Source organism: Crocodylus siamensis, chromosome 3 (assembly GCF_052110815.1).
Source record: "Crocodylus siamensis isolate JL-2025a chromosome 3, ASM5211081v1, whole genome shotgun sequence".
In the NCBI taxonomy this organism is placed as follows: domain Eukaryota; kingdom Metazoa; phylum Chordata; order Crocodylia; family Crocodylidae; genus Crocodylus; species Crocodylus siamensis.
In genome coordinates this window covers 244,477,130-244,500,054 of record NC_143397.1, presented here as the reverse complement: position 1 = coordinate 244,500,054, position 22,925 = coordinate 244,477,130, and the positions used below count along the sequence as shown (strand labels likewise).

Here is a 22,925-nt window from a genome sequence, read left to right as displayed (position 1 = left end):
AAAAGGAAGATGAATGAATCCTTTGTGTGACTCTGGAAAAAATTTACAAGGTTGTTTTTTACCTCTAAGTAATCTCATCTTTATTTCTACAACTAGTGTGTATTCTGTGGTGTTTAATAGTAGGGCTTCAGTGAAGCATGGCAATGATATATTTGTTAATGTTCTTAGAAAAGAAACTGGAGTCAGATTCCTGTAGAACACAATTTTGTTGTATGAAGGTGTTTTGAACCAGGACATGTCTGACAGATGACTATTATTCTGCTGGACCAAAGCAAGCCTTGTCAAAGTAAAAATGAATAAAGGCTTATTTTTAGCATTGAAAAAATTGGTGGGAGGTTTCAGTGAATCAAACGATGCACACAAAAGTAGTAATCGGTGATCACATATATGCTTCAAATTTTAAAAGCGTCTCCAGGCAGATTACATAGTGGTATTATAAATAATTTTAACACTTGAGGGGGATTTGGTTTGTCAGTTAACTCACTGAACTGATGCCTTGGACCTCTGAGTGTTGCAAATTTCCTGTGTGGCATTCAGCAAGTCTCACTTTGCCTTGATTGCCCAGGTGAAGCTTTGCAGAGGAATTTGTTTCCTTGGTTCCGCCAAGCCCCCAATTGCTTATCAGTTTAGCATCTGAACACTTCTTCAATGAAGAAAGCCTTCAAAATTATGCTTGTGCAATAGGTAGTTACACTCATTCTGCTCCCTTGCATCACATGTGCATCCTAGATGCCATAGTGGTGAGCATAATGGAAAAATCTGCCAATACAGAACTTTTAAAAAATCAGACCAAAACCCTTTAAACGGGGATGTCAAACTCAGCTGGCCTTAGTGGTCTGGACAGGTAGCATGGGGGAAGTCTGTGGGCCAGATTTGCCTTGCACACTGGATCCAGTGCACAAGGGATGGTCTGGTGCAGGTGCTATGAGTGCCTTCTGCCAGCCTTGTGTGTTGCATGCTGTAAAGCACATTTTGAATCTGCTTGCATGCAGTGCACAGGGCCGGTCTGATTGTGGGTCTAGTCCAAGACCCACGGGTGGCTCTAACAGGCCAAGTGATGGGGCTCTGGACTGGATTCTGCCTCTGGGCTTTATCTTTAATCCCCCCCTCCCCCCCAGCCTTAAAATATGGGTTCCAATTTAAATTATAACCCTAATTTGAAGTTTGTGTAAATACAGCGAGCAAGGTCCATCTAACTAAGTGTTTAAAGGTAAGCCTCTGATACATTTGGAAGCTTGGATATTTCTGAACAGGCCATTCATTTGAGAGCCTATGCTAAATCTTTTTGCACCACCTGCTTCTTACAAAAGGAACAAATCCCGATGCAATCAAATTACTCAGTAACACAAACTTGTAGTGATATTAGTAGAGCTCTCATCTCTAAACTTCCAGTTAACTGATGCACATGTTCCCATAAGCTGACATGGTTTTGAGAGGTGGAAATACCAAAATGTGCTGTGTGATGGATGTATTGTAATAAATGCATAGCTAGTATTATCTTAAAATACAATAATTTATCATATGACTTATTCTTGAGCTGGGGGAGTGGAAGGTTTAAGCTGTCTTTCTTGGTTGGAATGATGGTTTTCAAATGTGTTTACCCGATGCATTAATCTTGTTTCTCCCAAATTAATTTTGTGTCTACCAAAAAAGAAACTTTTTAGGTATGCGGAGAAGCAATTCTTATGGCTACTGGGGACCTTGTAGGTGCTGATTTTTTATTTTTTTTATTTTTTTTTTTTAAAGCTTTTTAATAATGTAAAGGAGATTAGAGATCGTTAGTCTTAAATACCGAGGGCTGCTTTTGTAAATCTCTGGTTCTCTTCTTACTTAATAGAAGCTGCTGGAGTCCTAGGGGCCATGCTGATCTTCTACTGAATAAATGATAAATGTGTATCAAGTTGCCATGTTGATCTTAGATTATAGCTTTCTGATCTTGAACTTCATTTGAAATAGCTAAAAATAAGCTGTAGTTTGAAATGAGATATACAGCTAAAAGTGTAGAGAGAATTTTTTTTGATGTCTTGGATTGTGCCTTTTCCTGGCTTTTCTCAGATCATGCAATCAATTCAGGAAATAATCTAATCTTGTTGGCAGGAGTAGGTGGCTTTGAGTTCTAGTGCCTTTCAGTTTGACCTCTTCTTAAATTGCTCTAATTCTGGCTTTCATTCAGAGGTTGCACAGTTGATAGAATTGGATCAAACATTTGCATGCAGTGCTTAACTTGCTGCTTTCAGTCTCGCATCCGCAAGTAACAATATCCTGTGAGTGCATGGTTTTATGCTTTCTCCAAATAACAGTTGTTCGAATGAGTGAAAACTTAAGGTTTCTCAAAAACCCTGACTTGCAGTTGTCTTACACCATGCATTAACCATTTCAGATATTGTATGCTAATCTGGTATCAAATTTTGATTCTTGGATTGTTCCCCTTGAGTCCAGAAATTAGACTATATCTATATCCATTTTATTCGCCCTGCCCTCCCCTCTTCTTCAAGAGCTTGACATCTACATTAGATCCTTTCAATTTATTGAAGCCACTGAAAGGGGTAAGTAGTAAGTATTTGGCAGTACCATGACCACAATGAATTTTTATGATGGGTAGTTGCTGTTCTGCAGGTTCTCCCGAAGCATAATTGGAAACTGGGGCTGTACGAATTGGGTGTCCAGAAGAACTGAATGCATTGAAAATATCAGGCTTTTTCATGAAGTACTTTGGCGTTCCTACTTTAGCATTGAACATCTAAAATGTGATGATGCTTGAAACCTTGTCATGTCAATTTGTGTTTCAACTAGTTGATTCTAATTAAAGCTTTCAGTCTTTCTCCCACTTTCCATTTCTTTTAGTTAGGATGTGGCAGAAAAGTGTAAGAAGATATTTCTAAACATGATTAACTCCTGTTGGGTTGGGGATGGGGTGGGGTGGGGAGGGGGCGGGGGAGGGAAGGATGTTAACTTGTATGTGGTTTTTCAATTTCATGTCCAGTTTGGTGGGGGAAAAAATGTTTGTTGGCGATAGATGACTCCTACTGAATTACCAGCCAGTATTGCATTCATTCATTTTGGATTTTGGAGGCTGACCAAAATCTGATAGAAGCAAGTCTGATGCACCTGCCACTATCCCATAACAGATATTTTTCACTTTGAACACTGCAGTTAGTACAAAGTAACACATTGATCAACATTAAACAGCCCTGATACTAGAATTATGCATTCTGCTTTTGTAACTGGGTACAAATATTTTCCATAGTAAGGGAGCTTAGCTTTTATGTATATCTCTTTCCCCACTTTTTCCACTCCCATAATATACCACTTTCTGCAAAGAAAAGGAAAGGTGGAACAACACGGGTACAAAGTTAATGTTGGTGAACTTGGACTTGTGAAACCTCAAGGAGCCAGCCCTAACTGAATGCCAGGCCTCTTCTTACAAAAGAAAATCCATTATTGGAACTAAATGATTTTGCCATTTTTATTTTTAGGTTTGCTGGCATGGGTAATCTCATTAAGGTGCTAACCAGGGACATAGACCACAATGCAGCACATTTTTTCTTGGATTTTGAAAGTAAGTCTTTCAGCCCTTCACAGTTGGTGCATTCAAAAATGGTAATACTAGGATAGCTTAGACCTACCACCACAGTGAAGACAAGGGGCACTCTTGGTTTCAAAATGACAATTTGAAAAAGGTTGCATGGTTTGTTTGGTTTTTTTCCTATAGTAGCCAAGCCACCATCATGCTACCATGTAGCTTTTTTTTTTTTTTTTTTTTTTTTTTTTTTTTTTTCATATGCTTAATCATTTTGGGTCTCTGTGGTCAGTGATGTCCTTTCATCTGCCTGCAAATCAAGTAGCCATACAATGAACAATTCTGTCAGTGTGCCTTAGTGAACTGTGCCTAGCGGTTGTTCAGCTTACAGCTACCCTGCACGAGTGAGCAATTAAATCCCTACTTGACCTTTTCATTTGCAGCACAAGTGATATTATTATACCAGAATCTTAAAGTTATGAATAAAAGCGAACTTGAGGTTCACACCTGTTAATTAGCAGGCATCCTGCCTATACTCATGGTGTTTGTACACGCAGCTGAGAATGACATGGAGAATAATGTCCAGGCACATCTTTCTCTAAAACTTGTTAACAAAATTGTGGGGGTGGGAAAAAGCTCTCTTCCTCATTGCAGTGCATCTCCAAATACAAATCTGCATAAACATTGACATCATAGCCATGTTTCAAGTAAGAGACTTGAGCCTTGAAGGTAAACGGCTGCATAGGACACTGGTGCTACTGGCATAGTGGGACAGAATTATTCACTTACAAAGCTGTCAGTTGGAGCTGTGCCTCTGTTTCAAAGGAGACGCTACGAAGATGTTGGTGACATCTGTCTGTCACTTCTTACAGGAAAACTACACTGCATCTCTAGGATCACCAGTTGTACATCTTGGAGGTGGGGGTCAGCCTCTACCATCGCACAGCATAGCGGGAGCCTGAAGGATAAGGGTTCATGCCTGATGGAACTGTTTGGTTTTTACCCTCCCCACCACCTTCATTTTAGTGTATTTGGGCTGTTCCTTCTTATAAAGGGATATTCTCTTTTCTCTCATTCTTGTCTCGACAGGTACCTTAACATGGGGAACCTTCTTAAAGTTTTGACATGCACAGACCTTGAACAGGGGCCAAATTTTTTCCTTGATTTTGAAAGTGAGAAGATGATTTTTATATATATCTTTTTCTTTTTGCCTGCAGTAGACTGTATTTGTCATGTACTAAACGTATGTCTCCACTTTGCCATCCTTCTGACTGCTATGCATGACCGAGCTATGAATGGTTCAGTGAACTGCTGGATGCGTCTTTAACAGAAAAATAAATGACTACTTCATAAAAGACGAGATTACCCATAATATATTGGGATATAAAGGCTTTTGGTGCTATGTTGCCTTTAGGAATTTGATACGCTTCTAATAAATTTTAAACAAAAACCTCTGTCCATTTTTGTTGTGCCTAAATTTGAGACTTTAATGCCTTACAAAGCCCGTGAACTTGCATGTAGAGCGATCCCTTTTTAAAAGCAAACAAACTGGTAAATAATCCTTTCAGAGACTTTACATTATAGAATGACTTGCTAAAATTTGCATACAGATTGCAGGTCCTCAAGCAAGAACTAAGCCTTACTGTTAATCGTGTCTTACAGACCCTGCCAGCGTTCACTGAATCGGTTATTGGGGTGCACTCCACACTAGTCACTTCACAAAAGCCATTCATAGCTCTTGAACAGTACTGTGTTTAAAGGTATATGTGAACCTTTTGACTGGGCACAGAAATTTTTCCTAAAATTCACCCCTTCTATCCTGACCTCTTTCCCCATCCTTACATGCTCTCAAAAATGCAGAACTCTGTTTTCCAGGAGTGGGGAGAGGGTTGATGGTCCCAAATGTTCTGAAAGGTTCACATGCCTTTTGAGTACTTTGGCTTTTTGTTTGTTTTATGTTGCATGGCACGTGGCAGGTAAGTGTCCCTGGCTGCTGGTATGCATGGTTAACTCTGCTTTTGGCTATGATGTTGCTCTAACTTCCAGCTGGGAAACTGAAATAAACTAATGCTAGCTAAGTAGTTTTTGCCATATTTGTAAAACATGATGAATTTTGTCTAAGGAAAATGTGAGAATGATTTGATACAGAGAATGCAAAAGGCACTGTTTTCTCTCCTTTCCCCCTCCCCATCCAATTTTTTCACTTTTTTTTTGGCAAAATGGTCAGTTTGGCTGTATTGATTCTAATGTGGGAAAGACTACTTTATAGTTGCATCGTTAAAATAGTAAAATAAGTTCTAAATTTCTTTCATTTATTGATGAAATTTATAATTAACTTTCCCAAATATATTTTGTTACTTAACATGTTGACATAGTAAACAAATTATTTATAAAAGGTAGCTATTTTAATTCTTTGACATTAAAAATATTTTTTCTTTAGAATGACTATGCCTTAACCATAGAATAACGTTTGTTTTATACCAAAATGTTGAATAACAGTGGTATAGTTTGTATTGTGTTTACTTAACGCACACACACACACACATTTACTTTAGTAGCATTTTGTCAAATACTTAATTTTTTTTATACTTGAATGATCAGTTCTGTTTCCGTGTGCATGTTCTTTAGCATGAATGATGTTCACTGGCATGGAGATAAATTAGTAGGTTGCTGACATGAAAGGTTTACACTACGCAATGAAATGAAGCAACTCACTTTATTGGCTGAATTTTAGATTGTGTTCCTCATTTGTTTTCAACTTTTGGCTTGCGTTTGTTCCTGCTGCTGTACTGTGTATCCAAGCTTCTTTCTTCTGTTTCAGGTGGCTTGCATTGACAGAAACTTGGCTTTGATACAGTCAAGATCTTATTCTTCAAGACTTGGCACTTGATCTTTTGATAACCTTAGTGTCATGTTTATGTGAGCAAGTGAGGAAACTGTTAAAAACAAATTTGTTAGCTGTGATGTGGTGTTTGGCCCGAGGCTATTAAAATACTGCTTTGGGTCATTAATCTGTATACTTCAAGTCTGCTTCATAAAGACCTCATAAGGTTTTGTTAAATCACAGTTACGAGAGAATGCAGTAGGATGCATCCTAACTTTTATGAGGTTCTGAGGATGCAGATGCTGCATTCATTTCTGTTGAACTCCACTTTCCATAACTCTAGATACAATTTTATTTGATGCTAGACTTTAGTTATGTAGTTTTTAGCTGATTTGTCAGAATATTTGCAATGAAAAAGCATCCAGAAAATGTAATACGATGGGCTGTTGAGTTTCCTTTAGATAGTGTCAGGTTCTGACTTTCAAAGCTATTGACTTTCCTTTGGATTTTGTCAGCAGCTATATTGATAGTATTACACATGCCATTGTCTTGATGCTCCCCATATATTTAAGAATAAATAGCTGCCTTGTGTTTCTTTATATGCACTGAAACTGATAACACAACCAAAAGAAATAGAAACAGTTGGGTGTGCTGTTTTTTGAAGTTACATAGCAGCAGTAACTGCAATATGGCGATAGAGAAAACTCAAACTGCACTTCTCAGCCCAATGCTATCCTCCAAAGTGGCTAGCATGACTATTCAACAAATCGGTGTTCTTGGAGGGAGCAAAAAAAAAAATCCAGAGAACTTTTGTTGTAACTCTTAACATTTTGGAAAATTCAACTTGCAACACTAAGCATGAAGCGCTCCTAAACAGAATCATCACATGCAGTATATTTAGCACTGCACAACACTTTGTTTGGCCAAGGAGGAATACTGCGCTTGACTATAGAGAACCAGTTTGCTATCTGTAAAGGGACTGTGTTTGCATTTGCAAAAGGAGGGGAGGGCAAGCTGCACAAGAATAAGTTTAGTGAGCCAGGAGGGTAGGTGTCTAGTGTGTCTCATTCAAAATAATTCCTTTTAAAAAGGTCTGTAATTATCAGATGCCCAAGCAAGAAGGACGCATGCAACAAAAGAAAAGTCTCTAAAGACAAGATATATGTTTTCCCTTTTCCTTGCTTCAAATCATCAAGTAACGTTATAATAAGGAGATGTATTGTATGTACCAGATCGAATTTGTAGGGATGGAAGGTGAAGTAGGAAGCTAGTTATGTCAACTGCATTATGTATAAGATAGTAATATCTCTGCCCCAAGGAGATTTTGTGCTCCCTGGTAAAATTTTATAAACACCCACAATCTCATATGTTTATTCAGTATTAACTTGTCTCTAAATTTGGAGTAATTGTTGCATGCATTTTTAAACTGAAAATATAATGGATAGCATTATTTTTAACGCTTATTCCTAAAACATGTTTTAGGTGAATAGAACAAGGAGGCTTTTGTCCATAGTGATAGCTGAGACCCAGTGAGTTTTGAGTGAGTTGACTTTCACAACTGAGTGTTCAAGTAGGATGCTTCAGAAGTGACTAGCATCATTTACTGCAGTCACCCGTCAGTTCAGCATACTCATGCTGTGTTGAATTACTGACACTGGCAGTTTTTATAAACCTTCTACTACTCTGTCAGTGTCTAAAAGAAATGCCTTTTATTCAGAAGGGTAAATGAAGAAAGGATAATGAAAGAATGTTAAGGTGACAGGAGACCTCTTCAATGTAAGAAGTAAAGTGGCAAGTCTTGATTGCATTAATTAACAATGCAAATACTCTGGAATGCCGTGGAGCTCCATATTAGTCTGTACTGCACTATAGCATTTCATGTTTGTGCATGAACTGCTACTAGTAAACTAGTGCTTATCTGTCTATTTTCCCTTTTTTTTTTTTTGTCTTCATTTCTTACAGCAGTCTTCAGCAGCTTTCAAAATTATACATGTAACTTTCCTGTGACAGTTTCAAAACTGCTGGACATTTTCTTTTTAGTCTATGCCTAATCAGTGTTGTCCTTTTTTCGCTCCTTTTTTTAAAAAAAGGAAAGGAGTCACAAGCTCCCTTGCATTCAGACACTTCTTACTGGTTGTCAAAACATTAACTGTTATGCTGTTGCAAGGTCTCCATTGATGTACTTTCTGATAATGACCAGTCTCTATGCATTTAACATGGATGGTCTATTTTGTCATTTAACCCAACTAAATATCTCAGCCAGATAAACAATGTATGTGTAACTTTTTGTCTTGTTGCAAGCCATACTTTAAAATGAATTTTTGTTTTATTTTTTGTGTTTTTGCAAAGTGTTGAATATTAAGAGTTTATGCTCCACTTCTTGGGTATGCCCAGCTTCCATCCATGTTAATGGAAGTTATATGCACGTCATTGAGACAAGACTGTTTATTCTAGTTAGTCTTGAATGTGGTTTTTTGTCAATTATAGTAAGCAGTTTCTTAAATCGTAACTGCATCTAAGGCATGGACTCTAATCGTTAGTTGTAAACAACAATAATCCTTGTTAAAAATTAGCTGATTTTTATTTGAGGCAAAGATTTGTTAGGAGGATATCTTTTATTGGACCAGCTGTATAGTTGGGATAGAGTTAGACAAACTTTTGAATACAAGACCTTCTTCATCAGGTCTGACCAGAACAAGCCAAGCACAGCATGATTTTCTATTTTATTTTTTGCTTATATTATGCCCTGGCGTTTTTTGTACTCTGATGATTTTAGGTTAGTTAGTTCGGAGTGCATGCCTGTTCTCTAATTAATGTAGTTAAAAGCTAAAAAAGTGTCACTAGAAAGTTGTAGTTTGAAGTAATGATTCCTTTTTTTCTTGTCCTGAGTAGGCTAATCTTTCATACCACCCACTCTAGCTAGGGACCCACTTCAGCTAGAAATACCAAAAAGACAACCTTTGTGTCAGAGAGCTTTAAAAAAAAACCCAGCAAGCTAATGGCATCCAAAGTAAATTACGAAATAAAATGTTTTAAAGATCCTTGCTAGATCACAGACTTGATGACATATCTTAAAGCAGATATTTTCACAAATAATTTCTTTAAAGTAAATGTAGCTTTTTTTGAACGATGCAAAGTACAGGTCATTTTTCTGAAGAGAGAATGTTTATTGCCAGTTACAGTTAAACTATCAGAAAGATTGCAAATGCATTCGTAAAATTATTGCATCCATTATTGAGCTATATATGTCATAGCTTTTTCAGCCTTTGCTTGATGTTTATTTTTTTTTCTTTTTAATATAGTTAATTCTGAGACTGTATTCTGTACAACTGTGAGAACAAAGAATTTCTACTGCCAAAAGCTTAAAAATTACTGGTATATATGGAATATTTGAATGCTGAAAAAAAATAAGTAGCTCATATAAAGCTATTAGTTTATCCTACAATCAGTGTCTTTTCGTAACTCACCTGTGGCTCCTTCATTGAGCTTGTAGTGCACTTTAAAAGTGAGAATAAATTCTAGTTTGTGCATGACAAAAATCTAATTCAAGAGAACATTTCAATGAACTTTAAAAGAAATAACTTGTGGATGATGGTGCTTAGTAACTTACTTAGCAGGTTCATACAAGTAGGGTTCCAAAGCCATACAATAATTCTGTTCTCTGAAGTTCCTCAGAGATAATAGCTTTATGCAGTACATGAAATAATCTTTATACACCAGTTCAGTCCTGTGGATCATGCTGTATCAAAACCTCAGGCAGTTAAATATTACTTAATTTACTCTCCTACTGTTTAGATGCCCAGCCTACTGAATCTGAAAAGGAAATTTACAATCAGGTGAATGTAGTGTTAAAGGATGCTGAAGGAATCCTGGAAGACTTACAGTCCTACAGAGGAGCTGGGCACGAAATACGAGAGGTAAAACATGATTTGTTACTTTTCTGATCTGCAAACAACTGTTTTTGTGCTGTTGGGATACATTCACGTGTTGAAGTTTAGCTTCTCTTTTCTTGATTTAGTTTCTCTTGGAAGAACTGTTTGTGTTAGATTCACATGGTTATACTTTTAAAACGCAACAGAGTAGGATCATACTAAAAAAACCCCAAAAAAGACATTTCCATTTAGTAATTTAAATAATTTAGTAGCTTTTTTATTAAATGTTGCATACAAACAAAAAGATGGACTGGGTTACCTAGAGGGGCGGTGGACTCTCCATCCGTGGAGCTTTTTAAGACCCGGCTCAACAAAGCCCTGGCTGGGATGATCTAGTTGGGGCTGGTCCTGCTTTGAGCAGGTGGTTGGACTAGATGCGACCGCCTGAGGTTCCTTCCAGCTGTAATTTTCAATGATTCTATGATCTCTAAAGTTATCATCTGAACAGGATTCCCACTCCTGGGTCTTGGGTTTTAATGAGAGCTAAAAGTGCTCCTCATTTGCTGCCTCAGCTCAAATAGACTTTTAGCATTGTTTATTGCTGTAAGCCAGCACACGTTTTGGAAATTGGACTGGGTTTTTTGGTTAGCCTAGGTAAGGGTTATATACTAAGCAGAAATTGCAAAATCATAATTTCATGTATTGAAGTGTGAACCAGACAGAAGAATTTCATTTTCAGACCCACAACTGTGTTTGCATAGCTGGCAGAGCTATCTTGCTAACTGATGAAATGTGATGCTTGTTCGGAGAGAAACTCCTCATGACACTTTTTAATTGCCTTTATCTTTCAGAAATAGGTCTTGGAACATAGAAGATTCTTCTACAGTTGCTTGTCCCAAATGTCTATTCCATTTAAAAAGGTCTGGAGCAAGCAGCTCGTCTTCCAAATTCTTAGAGGTCCAAACTCGACTTATTTCTGTGAGGACAGTGAATGCCTCGTGAATATGAACACTCACTGTTATCTTTAGCCGTGCTGATGTGGCTGCCCTTCCCCAGAGCTAGCCTTGCTACAGAACACTAAGGCTGCCTATACACATGCTCTGGGACGGGGGTTGGAGGACTTTTATTTAGGACAGGAGTTGCTCAAATTAAAATGCTGTGTGTATTCAGTGCCCTGGGTTTCAAAATGGCGGTGGGGGGCTTTAACTAAAGCTCATTTGGTGAGCTTTAGTTAAAGTGCCACTACCACCGCTTTGAAATTTAGGATGCTGAATATGTGAGACCCTAATTAGAACGCTCCAGCAGACGCTGATGCTTTCTAAACAGAATTGTTGGAGCACGGGTATAGGCATCCTAAAAGTGTATGGAATTTGCTTAGTCCTGTTAGGTAACTGGAATAGCTATTGATGGTATTTAAAAAAAAAAAGAAAGAAAAACAAAACCCAAAAAACTGAACAAGCTATAAGATCTACCTTGTGTGTCTAACCAAAGCAGCATCCATTTCTTTTCGGTGAAAACAGGCTAGAAATAAAACTTTGAAGGCTTTGAGACAGATCTGAGCAAAACATCCAGGTTGCTGACAAGTCCTTTCAGTAGATGTATTGGCAGTAACACAACTATTTGTATCTGTTTACTTCTGTTAGAAATTAGCTATTTTTTTAAATGAATGTTAAAAATTCAGAAGTAATGACTTTTGCCCAAAGTGTGCAGCAGGACACGCAAAAAAAAACAGTGAACAAGAAATGAACTATACAGTCATCCATATAGAAACAGCAAGGTTCAGCAAGTATTGCAGTGGGACTAGTAAAGACATAAATTAAAGAGCAGATTAAATAGTCTTATGTGAAAGAAATGTGGTGGAATTCAAAGTTCCTACAATGGAAAATGTGTTGGCTTGATGCCAAGGTCTGATAAATATTTTATGCGGTGACTGTTCCATAGATTGTCTCTTAAAGTTCCAAGATCTTCCAGCATCCTGTAAAGTTGTTACACTTGGTTGGGTAACAGGGGTTAAGAGTAACAGACAGTTTTACCAAATGTACATTTAAGGTTGCCCAACATTTCTTACATTTGGAAGGAAAGAGCAAGACTGTTGGCTTGTATTATGTTCTAGTATTTCCTAGAAATTTGGGGTGAAAAGAAATTGCTATGAAATGCAGTAGACATTGCAAAAAATATTAAATTACTTTTTCCAGTTACTCCCAACTGTCTGAGGTGTTAGTCACTTTATTCCTGTAATCATATTCAGCAATTCAGCAGGTATTGGCTTGCTGTTGCCATTACAAAAATTTTACAGAAAAATCAAATAACCAAGAAAGGAACCCAAAAGATCTGAAATACCAAAATTCACTAAATACCCCATTACAAAAAAAAAAGAACAAAAAACAAAACAGAAAGCTGCTTCTGTACCAAATAAAATTTTGCCCAAACCTCACTGTATAGCCTTCAGTCTAAAATTTCATGTCAATACACATCAATGCAAATATTTGTAATTGAATGGAAACTGTTCACAAATTTAAACAAATTGCTTTATTTTGTTGCAAAATGCTCATCTGTTGAATCCAAAAAGGTTCATCCAGAGAACCCCAGGCAGAATTCACCAGAAAGCTGATTGGTTCTTGCCCCCCTCACCTGCTGGGCTGTTCTGGATCTAAAGCTGCACTGGAGAGTTGTTTCATGGACTGCTTTGGAACCAGGGACTGAAAGCTTTCCACTTCCCTGCAGTGGAACCAGGACTCCGAAAGCCTCACCTTGAACACCAGGCTCCTGAGGCTTTGGAGCTCCTAGCAAGTCTGAGAAGAGGATTAATGCTTGCCTTTTACTCTAGTGAAGCAGACTGGGGAGATCCCCAGGGATTGCAGGATGGGGTTAACTGTCTGATCATGCAGCCATTGTGGCCCTTCCCCACGCAAACTGAGCCCACCACCAGGCTGAAGCAGATGATCGTGCACAGCACTTTTTTTTTAACTTAGAGGCCAAGCTTGGTAAAAGACCCTTACAGTCCTTGTGCCGGTGGGAGAAGAGGTTGATTTATAATTGAAACAATAGAAATTTTCATGAGCTGAAAAAGGCTCGTGCAACCTACCCCGCAACTGGTAGATTTCTACAGTTGTCTGGGTATTATCTGTGATCACTCAGCTAGATTAAACTGGTTCCCTTGGAAGTGTCTTAAGCAAAGCAGTTTATTTTGCATAGTAAGTACATCATACTGTGCTAATTATTGCATTCTTTGTATTTTAATAACTTCATAGAAATGGTCTTTTTATTCTATATAATGTTGTGTACAAAGTATGTTGAATTATTTTCATTGGATGAGGAATGTGCAGACCAAGCACAGTATCTCATTAAAGACTTCAGCTTACACTTTGTCTCTAATGGAATGCCCACTGGAACTTGAATGTCTAGAGAAAATGTTATACCCTAATTGTTTGAAGAATAATGTCCCTTTTTGTTTTTGGTAGGTTGTTTCAGTGCTTTTTTAAGCCTCTCTTTATGCATGTTTTGAATAGAAGGAAGCTTTATGTTCTTGATTTTTATATTATTAAGCTAAATCTAACTTGTTCTTTCTGCGTGTGTTTGATTTTAAGGCAATACAGCACCCCAGTGATGAAAAATTGCAAGAGAAGGCATGGGGTGCAGTTGTTCCACTAGTAGGCAAGCTAAAGAAATTCTATGAATTTTCTCAACGGCTAGGTAAGTTGAAACCTACTAAATTCATGACTTGTCGTCATCAGAATGTAATGAAAGAATGCCAACCCAGACAATATATCCATCCATTTCAGTAGTCACCCCCGTGTGATTTAGAATCTTTTTGCTTGAAAGGGAGCTGCATTTCTGCGAATTGCCTTGTGGGCTTAGGATGGTGCATTCAAACACCCCACTCCCACTGCATTTGACAGCAGACTCTCCTCTTCCAATCTTGACAGAGGAAAGTAGAAGTTGACTTGTGTCCCTCTTTCTTGTCCTTCTTGCAACTCTGTTAAGAATTTTATCTGTGAATGCTAGATTGAATCAGCAGGAAAAATGTGCATACCCAGTAAAAATAAAAACTTTAGCAAGTCTTTATAACAAGAAAGTAAGGTAAGTTCATATCACAAAAGAAACTACCTCTCCATTTGAGTATCTCACCCATGCTTATGCCTGGGGAATGGCTCCTATATTTCTAAATGAATTATCTCCACTTGTTTGAAGCAGCTGTTCTTATAGCCCCCTCCTCTCTCCCTCTCCTTTGGCTCCTGTGCATGGGAGGGGGAAGTTGAAAGCCTCTAGAGTTTCGCTCACCAGAGATCAGATAGCAGCCACCTCACATGGGGATGTGGATACAGTTTTTAATTTCAAATTAAACTTGGTCTCTCTAAAGCAACAAATGGTTGCTCCATAGTCATTACAATTTATGACCAAATCCTGCATTCTTTTGTCCCATTTCGATTCAGTGGAAGATTTTTGTGAAGTTTTTACAGGTTGTTAAATAAATAATAACAGTAAAGGTTTGTATGGATACTTAACAATGTAACTACATGTGCAGTGATTTGATTTAAATTAAATTCTTTGCATTTATAAATGTTGCTGTTTAAACTAGTATTAGAATGTTAATCTGGTAATTCTCACCTAAATACTACCGAAGGACTCCTAAATTGTTAGATGAATCCTATAACTTGCTGGCACAAGATAAGCCTTTTGTGTTAAGGTGGTAAGTTAAGCTTGAGCCAGTAAATTGAATGGTTTAAGAAAGCAAATTAATACATGTATGCCCACAGATTGTAAAGTGAAAAGTTCAGATATACAGGTTTCCTCAATTTATGCTGTGCATGTTTTCCTGGAGAACACTCTGTAAAGCAAACCCACTTTACAATGTAACAAATAGGGATAGGTTCCCATAGTGGTAAGGGAGGGAGTGAGACTGGGACTAGGGAAGGGGTGGAGGGAGGGGTGGTACTCCCAGGGCTGCACAAGGCAGCAAAGCAGAGGGAACAGAGTGGCACTCTCCCCAGGCCCGGCTGCAGCAGCCCTGGGAGTGGCCGGCGCCAACTGCCTGCAGTCGCTGGGCTGCACTGTGCTCTGCCTGTCCCCACTCACCTCTGCTCCAGGGCTGTGCCGTGCCCTGGTGCAGGCAGCTGGTGTCAGCTGCTCCCAGGGCCACTGCAGCTGGGGTGAGGGGGCCATGGCCCTTTCCCCATCCCCCACAGACTTACCAGCTTGGGTGGGCGGGCATCTATGCTGATTGCATAAGAATGAATTTACTTCGCATATAACAAATTATGGATCTAAATATTCTCATCACATAAGAGCGAATTCACCTATATAGAACCCGCATAAATTGAGAGAAACCTGTACTTCCTTTTTATTTGCATACATTTTGGGAGTAAGATCAATAGTTAATCATTCAAAATTGAATTTAATTTTGGGGGGGAATTTTTTTGGCATAACACTGATAACCCAATGCCAGAAATACTTTTCTATGGAACAGCAGACAGTTCAAGGACCAAAATATTTAGCTATTTGTTTAATTTAAATCAGCTTTTGGATTTATATTAAAGCTGTTATGAAGCATGTCTTTCATTGCTTAAAGCTGCAGATTACACTACTCACAAGTTCTCAGAGTCAGTTCTACTAGTCATTTAATTAAGGCTAGCATGGTCAACCAGCTTCTATGTTTAAACGAAGCATGAATCTGTTGGTCAGCCAAAACTTCACTACTGTAGTGCACATCATCAAATGCATAGAAAAGCATTCTACCGAATGAAAATACTGAAAATGACCGACCAGATCACAAAACGTAAATAATTAAAACCAGATCTTATGGCTTTCATTAACATGCATTTAAACACTGAAAATGCTGGATTTCTGAATTGTCAAAAACTCCCATGCTTCAGTTACGTTGCAGTTAAAAACCCTCATTCCTGAGATCTTGGCATTTTGTCTTCCTGTTAAGGCAAGAAAAGAATGTTCGGTAATCTTCTCTTTTCTCATTAGCTAAAAAAGTCACTTACTTATGACATGCAGCAGAGAGCACAAAATGCAAGGCGGTCAGAAAACTTAACAAAAATAATGAGAGCATGTTAAACTTACTTGCTGCATGGATTTTATCCAGAAGCCAAGTCAGTTAGTTGTAGGAAGGGACAGTCTGAAATAAAAATACTTTTTTATTAGTTGGGCGATCCCTGATAGGAGCACCCTGTGATACTTGCCATAAAGTCTGAGAGATGAGATTAGAAACAGAAACTCTGTACTGGATTAAGACGGGGCGGGGGGGGAGGAGGAAGGTTAAGAGAAGTCAAAGTGGCAGCGCTTAAATTCCTTTTTAAGGACTACCTTTTTAATAGTTTTGCATCCTTTCTCTACCAGTCTCTGAGGGCACCTATACACATGCTGGACATCTGCTCTGATGCATGCTAATTAGCATGCATTGAAGCATACTTGATCAATCGAGTCTGCTGAAGCATGCTAATTAACATGCTCCAGCAGTCTCTGTGCTGCATGTATTTAGTGTCCCTGCATTTTAAAATAGTGGGGGGGGGGAGCACTTTAGCTGAAGCTTGTTGAATGAGCTTTAGTTAAAGTGCCCCTGCTGCCATTTTGAAGCGCAGAATGTTGAATGCACGTGATGCTGCAAGTGCTTTAATTACAGTGGCTCTCAGAGCTACTCTGATTAGAATGCCCTTCCCTGTGCCCACCCTGGAGCATGTGTAAAGATGCCCTGAGAGTTGTAAACCAAAGTACCCCTGAGCCATCTCAGAAGGATATCCTCTCACATGAAGTTACTCAGAAGTCTAGCTTCTGTTAGTCTAGAATAAAGTTCAGCAATGTTTTTGACCAGAGTACCAAAAACACCCCAACCTCAGCCCGGTCCTTGACTTGGTGTGCCAGAGGCAGATGGCAGGGAAGCCAAGGGGCTCGATCCTCACTGCTGGTAGGAAGTGCACGCACGCCTCCAGACAGGTGGGAGTGGGGGGCAGTGTTACACTGTCCTGGCCCTTTCTCTGCCATGTGTCCCAAGGTGTGCATACACCTGCCACCACCATGAAGCTAGAGCCAGGGCTCAAAATCCTGGTACAGCTGTTTGCAGCCTGGCTGCCATCTGCTGCAGCTGCCCAGAGCCCCAGCTGCTGGCTCCCACCACATGTCCCATGCCGGGCTGAAACTGCTCCCACAGCATGGGCCATGTGGTTGGGGCCACAGTCATGCCTTATGTGTGCCTTGAATGGGATCTAGCCAGCAGGAAGCCTGTAGTCCAGATCTGGCTTGGGACACAATGCAAGTTTGATGCCCTTAACTTAGCATACTTATGTATACAGTATTTTTTTCCAGCTTTCAGAGAGGCAAATTGGTTACAGTACTGATGGGAGAGTTAAAATATGTTGCCCTTCTGTGTTATCTGCTGGAGTAAGTTTCCATAGAGTTACCAAAAAAGTTGTGGTAGTGCAAGAGTGATATTGTAGTATTGGTGGTCCAGAAATTATGCAAGAGGCAAGGATTTCTTAGGACAATATCTTTTATTGTACCAACTGTGTAAGGCGTTCTTTTTCAGCCAATCACTGTGCTAACTTCAGGTCCCGAAGAGAAAAGTTTTGCATTTGAAAGCTTGTCTAATGCTACCCTAGCTATATAGTTGGTCCAGTAAAAGAGATCACCCTAAGAAACCTCATGCCTGTTGCAAAAATAAAAAGTGCAGTAATTGAAACTTTCCTGTGGTCCTCCAAGAAAAGTCCGTGTTCTTATGTATAAGTGTTTCCAGATTGTGAAGCTGAAAGGAAAAATATTAAATTTTTCGCTTCAAAAAGTGAAACTTCAACTTTGTGTTTCTTGCCATAACATCCCTTTGAACAATTTAGAATCAGTATTTCATCCATTAAAAAACCCCCCCACTGTTTTTTAGCCATAGTCACGTATGCTAGAATGTTTTTGGAGTATTTCTGGCAGCTATCTTCTGAGCAGCTTTCTTTTTCTTTCGAAATTTCTAACAGAATAGTCCCCAAGGCAAGGTATTTTCTCTGAGTCTCAGAATATCTTCTTTGCTGTCATTCTAGGCCCACAAATCTCTGGAAATGTTCAGGATCATTTGTAGAACACACACCATTTCTAGATCATTTTTGGATGTTTCTAAAAATAATAAGAAAATAACCATTTAAACAGTAATAAGTGAAAAGCTGAGGCTAAAAAAATCTTTCTTTAGTTGTCCAAAGAAGGCAGCCTTAAGTTGGAGAAATCTCTCTTCTGAGGTGGAGGTGTGAAAGATATTTTAAGTGATAACTTTATCCTGCCAAAATATTGAAATTACTGCCTGACTTTGGTTTTATTTCAAGATGTCTCTTCGCTTTCAAGTTTGAAACTTTAGAGAAGTAAACTTTGCCTTGACTACTTCTTAATGGACCTTGACTGGAATAACTAATATATGATAAATATGAAACAAATTAAATAGACACAAACCAATTTGGAGAAAAATGAGTTTATAATATAATTTGCCATATTCTTATGTAACATGTACCAGAATATAATATTCACCTTAATTTTGAAAATCAGAATGGAGGAAAAAAAGATATTTCCATCGTTATGGCTGCATAGATAAGGCTCTTCCCCCCCCCCAGTTTTCATCTGACTCACCCTCTCTTTTGCCTGCCTAACTAAAAGGCTAAAACACTGGCTCCCAGTGAAGACTGGTGTCCATGGGTGGATCTGTGATTTTTTTTTTTTTTTAAACGGGTCAAATAATCTCCAGGGCTGTGAAGTGGGAGAAGAGTGACATAGGAGCAGCTAGCAAATGGCAAAATTGTTCTAAGGAAGCATGATTAGTGGAACATCAAGTCCCGTTAAAAGAGATAAACAATCATTAACACCTGTGTTGTGAAGAACAATGAGCCATTAGGTCATCTGACTCCCTCAGCTGCCTGAATAGTAATGCCATAGCTGCTGTCTTGCAGATCAGGAATCAAAGCAGGGTGATTGCACCCTGGTTAAAACAATCGCCTTCCCTGCTTAATACACGCACCCTAATTTTGAAGGGCTGGCTTTTGGAGGAAACTTGTTGTTGTACGTGAGGAAGATATGGTAATCAGTAGGGGTGTACAAAGCAAGCTGTATTCAGTTCGGATTTGGCCCAATTCAGGGGGCAGTAATTCAATTACTTGATTTGGATTGCTGTCCTGATTTTCGTTTCGGCTAAATCCAAATCTGAAGATTCAATGGAAGTGGACCAGAAGTGCTCATGGTCCACTTCGAGGTCTGCCCCCAAGTGTGCTGGGGACTCCCCCGCGCTCCTGTGGGACGCTCCATTCGCTCCACTATCTCAGCATTCACGAGCTGCCTGGTACCTTGAGGTGTGTAGGAAAAACATTTAAAGCTGTGTCTGTCTAAATCATTGAATCTCTCCTAACTGATTCGGAGGGTTCCGATTCGATTTGGAGAGATTAAAGGGTCTCCTGATTTGATTCGGATTTGGAGATTCAGCTGCCTAATTGGGCCGAATCTCCGCTGAATTGAATCGGTGACTGAAGCTTCACACAGCCCTAGTAATCAGATCTAGGCTTGATAGTGGTAATAGCTCAAAACTAATCTACAAAATGGTACATAAAAACAATTTATCAAAAATCCACTTTGAATCATAGACTAAACATACATTTTGACAGATTGAAATTGTAAATCAGTGAAGTGTGTGTGTGAGCACACGTTCATAGTAGAAACCGGTACCATTTTACGGTTTTGGTTTTTTTTTCATTTTTTTTGTCCTTTAGAAGCAGCATTGCGAGGTCTGTTGGGAGCCCTGACAAGCACTCCATATTCACCAACACAGCACCTGGAGCGAGAGCAGGCTCTTGCTAAGCAGTTTGCAGAAATTCTTCATTTCACACTCCGATTTGATGAACTCAAGGTACATTCTTTGGTTTGAAGTAAGGTAATGACCAAAAGGAAGCCAGATTAGGGTCTCTTCCACATACTGCCACAACCTGTCTGTGACATTGGCTACATTTCTTAACTGTTCTGTTTTACAGATGAGGATCTAGTCCAGTATTTATTTCAGATGTTTGCTTAATATTTGAGATACTTAAAAAACAGTGGGCTATAGGTCATGAAAAAGATAGTTCCACGATTTTCATAATAGAAAATGTTCCAAGTGCAACTGTTAAATATCACTGGAATGTGGCAGAGCAGTCAGGGACACAGGTATGAGGTATATGCACTCAAAGATGGCTTAAAGCGTAATTTTTGAAGTCTCCTAGCTTTATCTAACTCTGTGCAGGCTTTCCCTTAGTCTTATTAAAGCATCAAGCTAGAGTAGCCACAGGGAACTGAAAATTCAGCAGAGAATTAGAATCTCACACCTTTTCATTGAGCCATGCCCTCTTTCATTAGATGCCAACAGGAATGAAAGTGGAGTGTTGACAGATTTAAGAGCCCTGTAAATTGGCTCCGTGCCAATCTACATTTCTGCTAGATTAAAACAGATACTTAGGGTAGAACTTTAAATCCTTATTTTAGTTATAGGTAGGTGAGTAGAATCAAGACAAGCTCCCACAGGGAACTGCTATCTCTGATTCTGTTTGTACCATGGTTTGAACAAAAGAGCCATTCCACAAAGTCCCTAGTTGCTGTCATACAAGGAATAAGATATAATAGTTCTCTTGTCTCTTGGGGCAGGGAGGGTGAGTGGGGTGGGGGGATGGGGACAGTAGTCCAAAAATACCTATTTGACTTTTGGCTTTTTAAAATAATTAGTTAGACTCCAAATCATTCCTGGTCACAGAAGAAAATAGTTGCACAGCTGAGTGTATTTTCTAGGTATGGGTTTATTGTGCAGTGTTGCTAAAACAGGGCAACCCCATGGTATAAATGTACTTCTTCATTACAGGGTGAGGCTTGTGTCATTGTGATTTACCTCCTGGAGTAAGTAATCCCACTGCAGGAAAATGTGCAATGGCAGCTTGCTGCCTTTTTCCTGCACGTGTTCTACACTTCCTACTCCAGACCCATTCCTGATTCCAGGAAAATTATATTTTGTGTACAAAACTAACATTTGCAGGTGTGAACAGACATACCACTCAGACTGTTCCAAGAAAGCCCCTGGTTAGAAACCAAGCTGTCATTGTCCCACGTCAGAGGTGTTGTCACATATATTGCTAAGAGTTCCAAGGACAGTGTTCCCCGTTTAGGTATTGCAATGAATCATAGAATCACAGAAGTAGGGTCAGAAGGGACCTTGTAGATCTTCAAGTCCGACCCCCTGCCTGGGCAGGAGAAAAAAACTGGGCTCAAATGATCCCAGCTAGGTAGGCATCAAGCCTCCTCTTAAAGACTCCCAGGGTAGGAGCCAGCACCACCTCCCTTGGAAGTTGGTTCCAGATCCTAGCTGCCCCAACTGTGAAGTAGTTCTTACGGAACTACCCCCAGCAGTGAGTAGTAGTAGTCTGTACTCAACCCAGTTGCAATTTTATGCTCCCCTTAATCTCTGTGGTGGTACCTTGACTAGAAGTATCCAGATTTGTGCGTAGGGCAGGGGACCTGCTGAAGGGCTAGGTGCTCCAGAGCTGTTGTGGCTTTTAAAGACACTTTCTTCTGATCCATTCATCAGTTTACTTCAGTTTCAGGGAACTGGCCCAGGGTTCAGTGCATCCCAGGCTGATTTGGTGTGGGGGTGGTCAGGAAGAAGCTGTCTGGACCACTGCTTCTGTGTGCCTAGGGCTGGGACTCTGGGGCCCCAGCTCCTTGAGCAGTTCTGCTAATTATAAGAGTTAGTCGATTTTCCTTTCATTGATTACAGTGGAATCCTTTAGATAGCTTTCCCCAGGCCCGCCCCCCCCTCCCCCCAAGAAACATCCATGCAGGCTTCCCCAACCGAACCTAAATATATCTGGGCTGTGGGGAGCCCTGGTCAGTTGCTACCAGTGGAAGGAAATTGACCAGATCTGTAAGAAGGGCTGAGAACTGCCTGTAGCCAGTGGCACCGGTCAAGTAGAGGTTGAGACAGTAGAGCTCTAGCTTTATACTGAAGCAGCAAGTTGCCATACGGGGATTGGTGTGGGCTAAGGATGAGGGGTGGTACAGTGTGGGATGCAACCCCATACCAGTTGTAGAAAGCTTGGTATCTGTATGTAACGCAGAACTGGCTCAAAATAATACTTGATTATCCAGGTATACTTTTGAAATGGTCCTAGAGGTTTAAACTGTTCTAAACTGGCTTGTATATCCAGACACTTGCAGTTTAAACTGCATTTAAACTAGTTTGTATGGCAGGGGTTGGCAACCCCCAGCATGTGTGCCGTTAGTGGCACACGGAGACACTTTTCCCAGCATGCCAGGAGGCGCACACAGAAATTGTTTATTATTATTATTATTATTATTATTATTTTTAATTTGCTGCTCCGGGCTGTGCAACCGCAAGTCCCAGCACCATGGCAGGCACCGGGGCAGAGCCAGAAGAATGCAGGCTGTCTGTGTTCTTCTGCCCCTGCCCCTTGCTCCCAGGCTGCGCCCTCCAGCCCAGCTGGCCCCTGGAGGGAGCTACCTAGGCAGGCAGATACCCTGTCCCACCCAGGGCAGCACTGAGGTGCCAAGTGCTGGGGCCGAGCAGTCAGGCCAGGGTCTGCGTGGTGTGGGGGGAGGCACTGTGGGCAAGTCAGCCCGGTCGAGCCCTTAGGAAGGTCAGGGCTGGGCAGAAAGTGGGGGCTGCCCTGGCACTCTGCAGGATCGAGCAGTGGTGGGTGGGCAGGCAGGGATG

General features: G+C 39.9%; 1 protein-coding gene across 12 annotated transcripts in view; it reads left to right on the top strand.

Annotated features, from left to right (window-relative positions):
* Positions 1 to 22,925, top strand: part of CYRIB (CYFIP related Rac1 interactor B) — a 125,239-nt gene that overhangs the window by 90,980 nt on the left and 11,334 nt on the right. For all 12 annotated transcript variants that reach the window (XM_090040644.1, XM_090040651.1, XM_090040653.1 and 9 more), the window contains 4 exons: positions 4,610 to 4,692; positions 10,140 to 10,261; positions 13,804 to 13,909; positions 19,945 to 20,081. In XM_090040644.1, coding sequence (XP_089896770.1) covers positions 4,620 to 4,692; positions 10,140 to 10,261; positions 13,804 to 13,909; positions 19,945 to 20,081 — 438 coding nt within the window. In that variant the 5' untranslated portion in view covers positions 4,610 to 4,619. The remainder of the gene's footprint in view (positions 1 to 4,609; positions 4,693 to 10,139; positions 10,262 to 13,803; positions 13,910 to 19,944; positions 20,082 to 22,925) is intronic.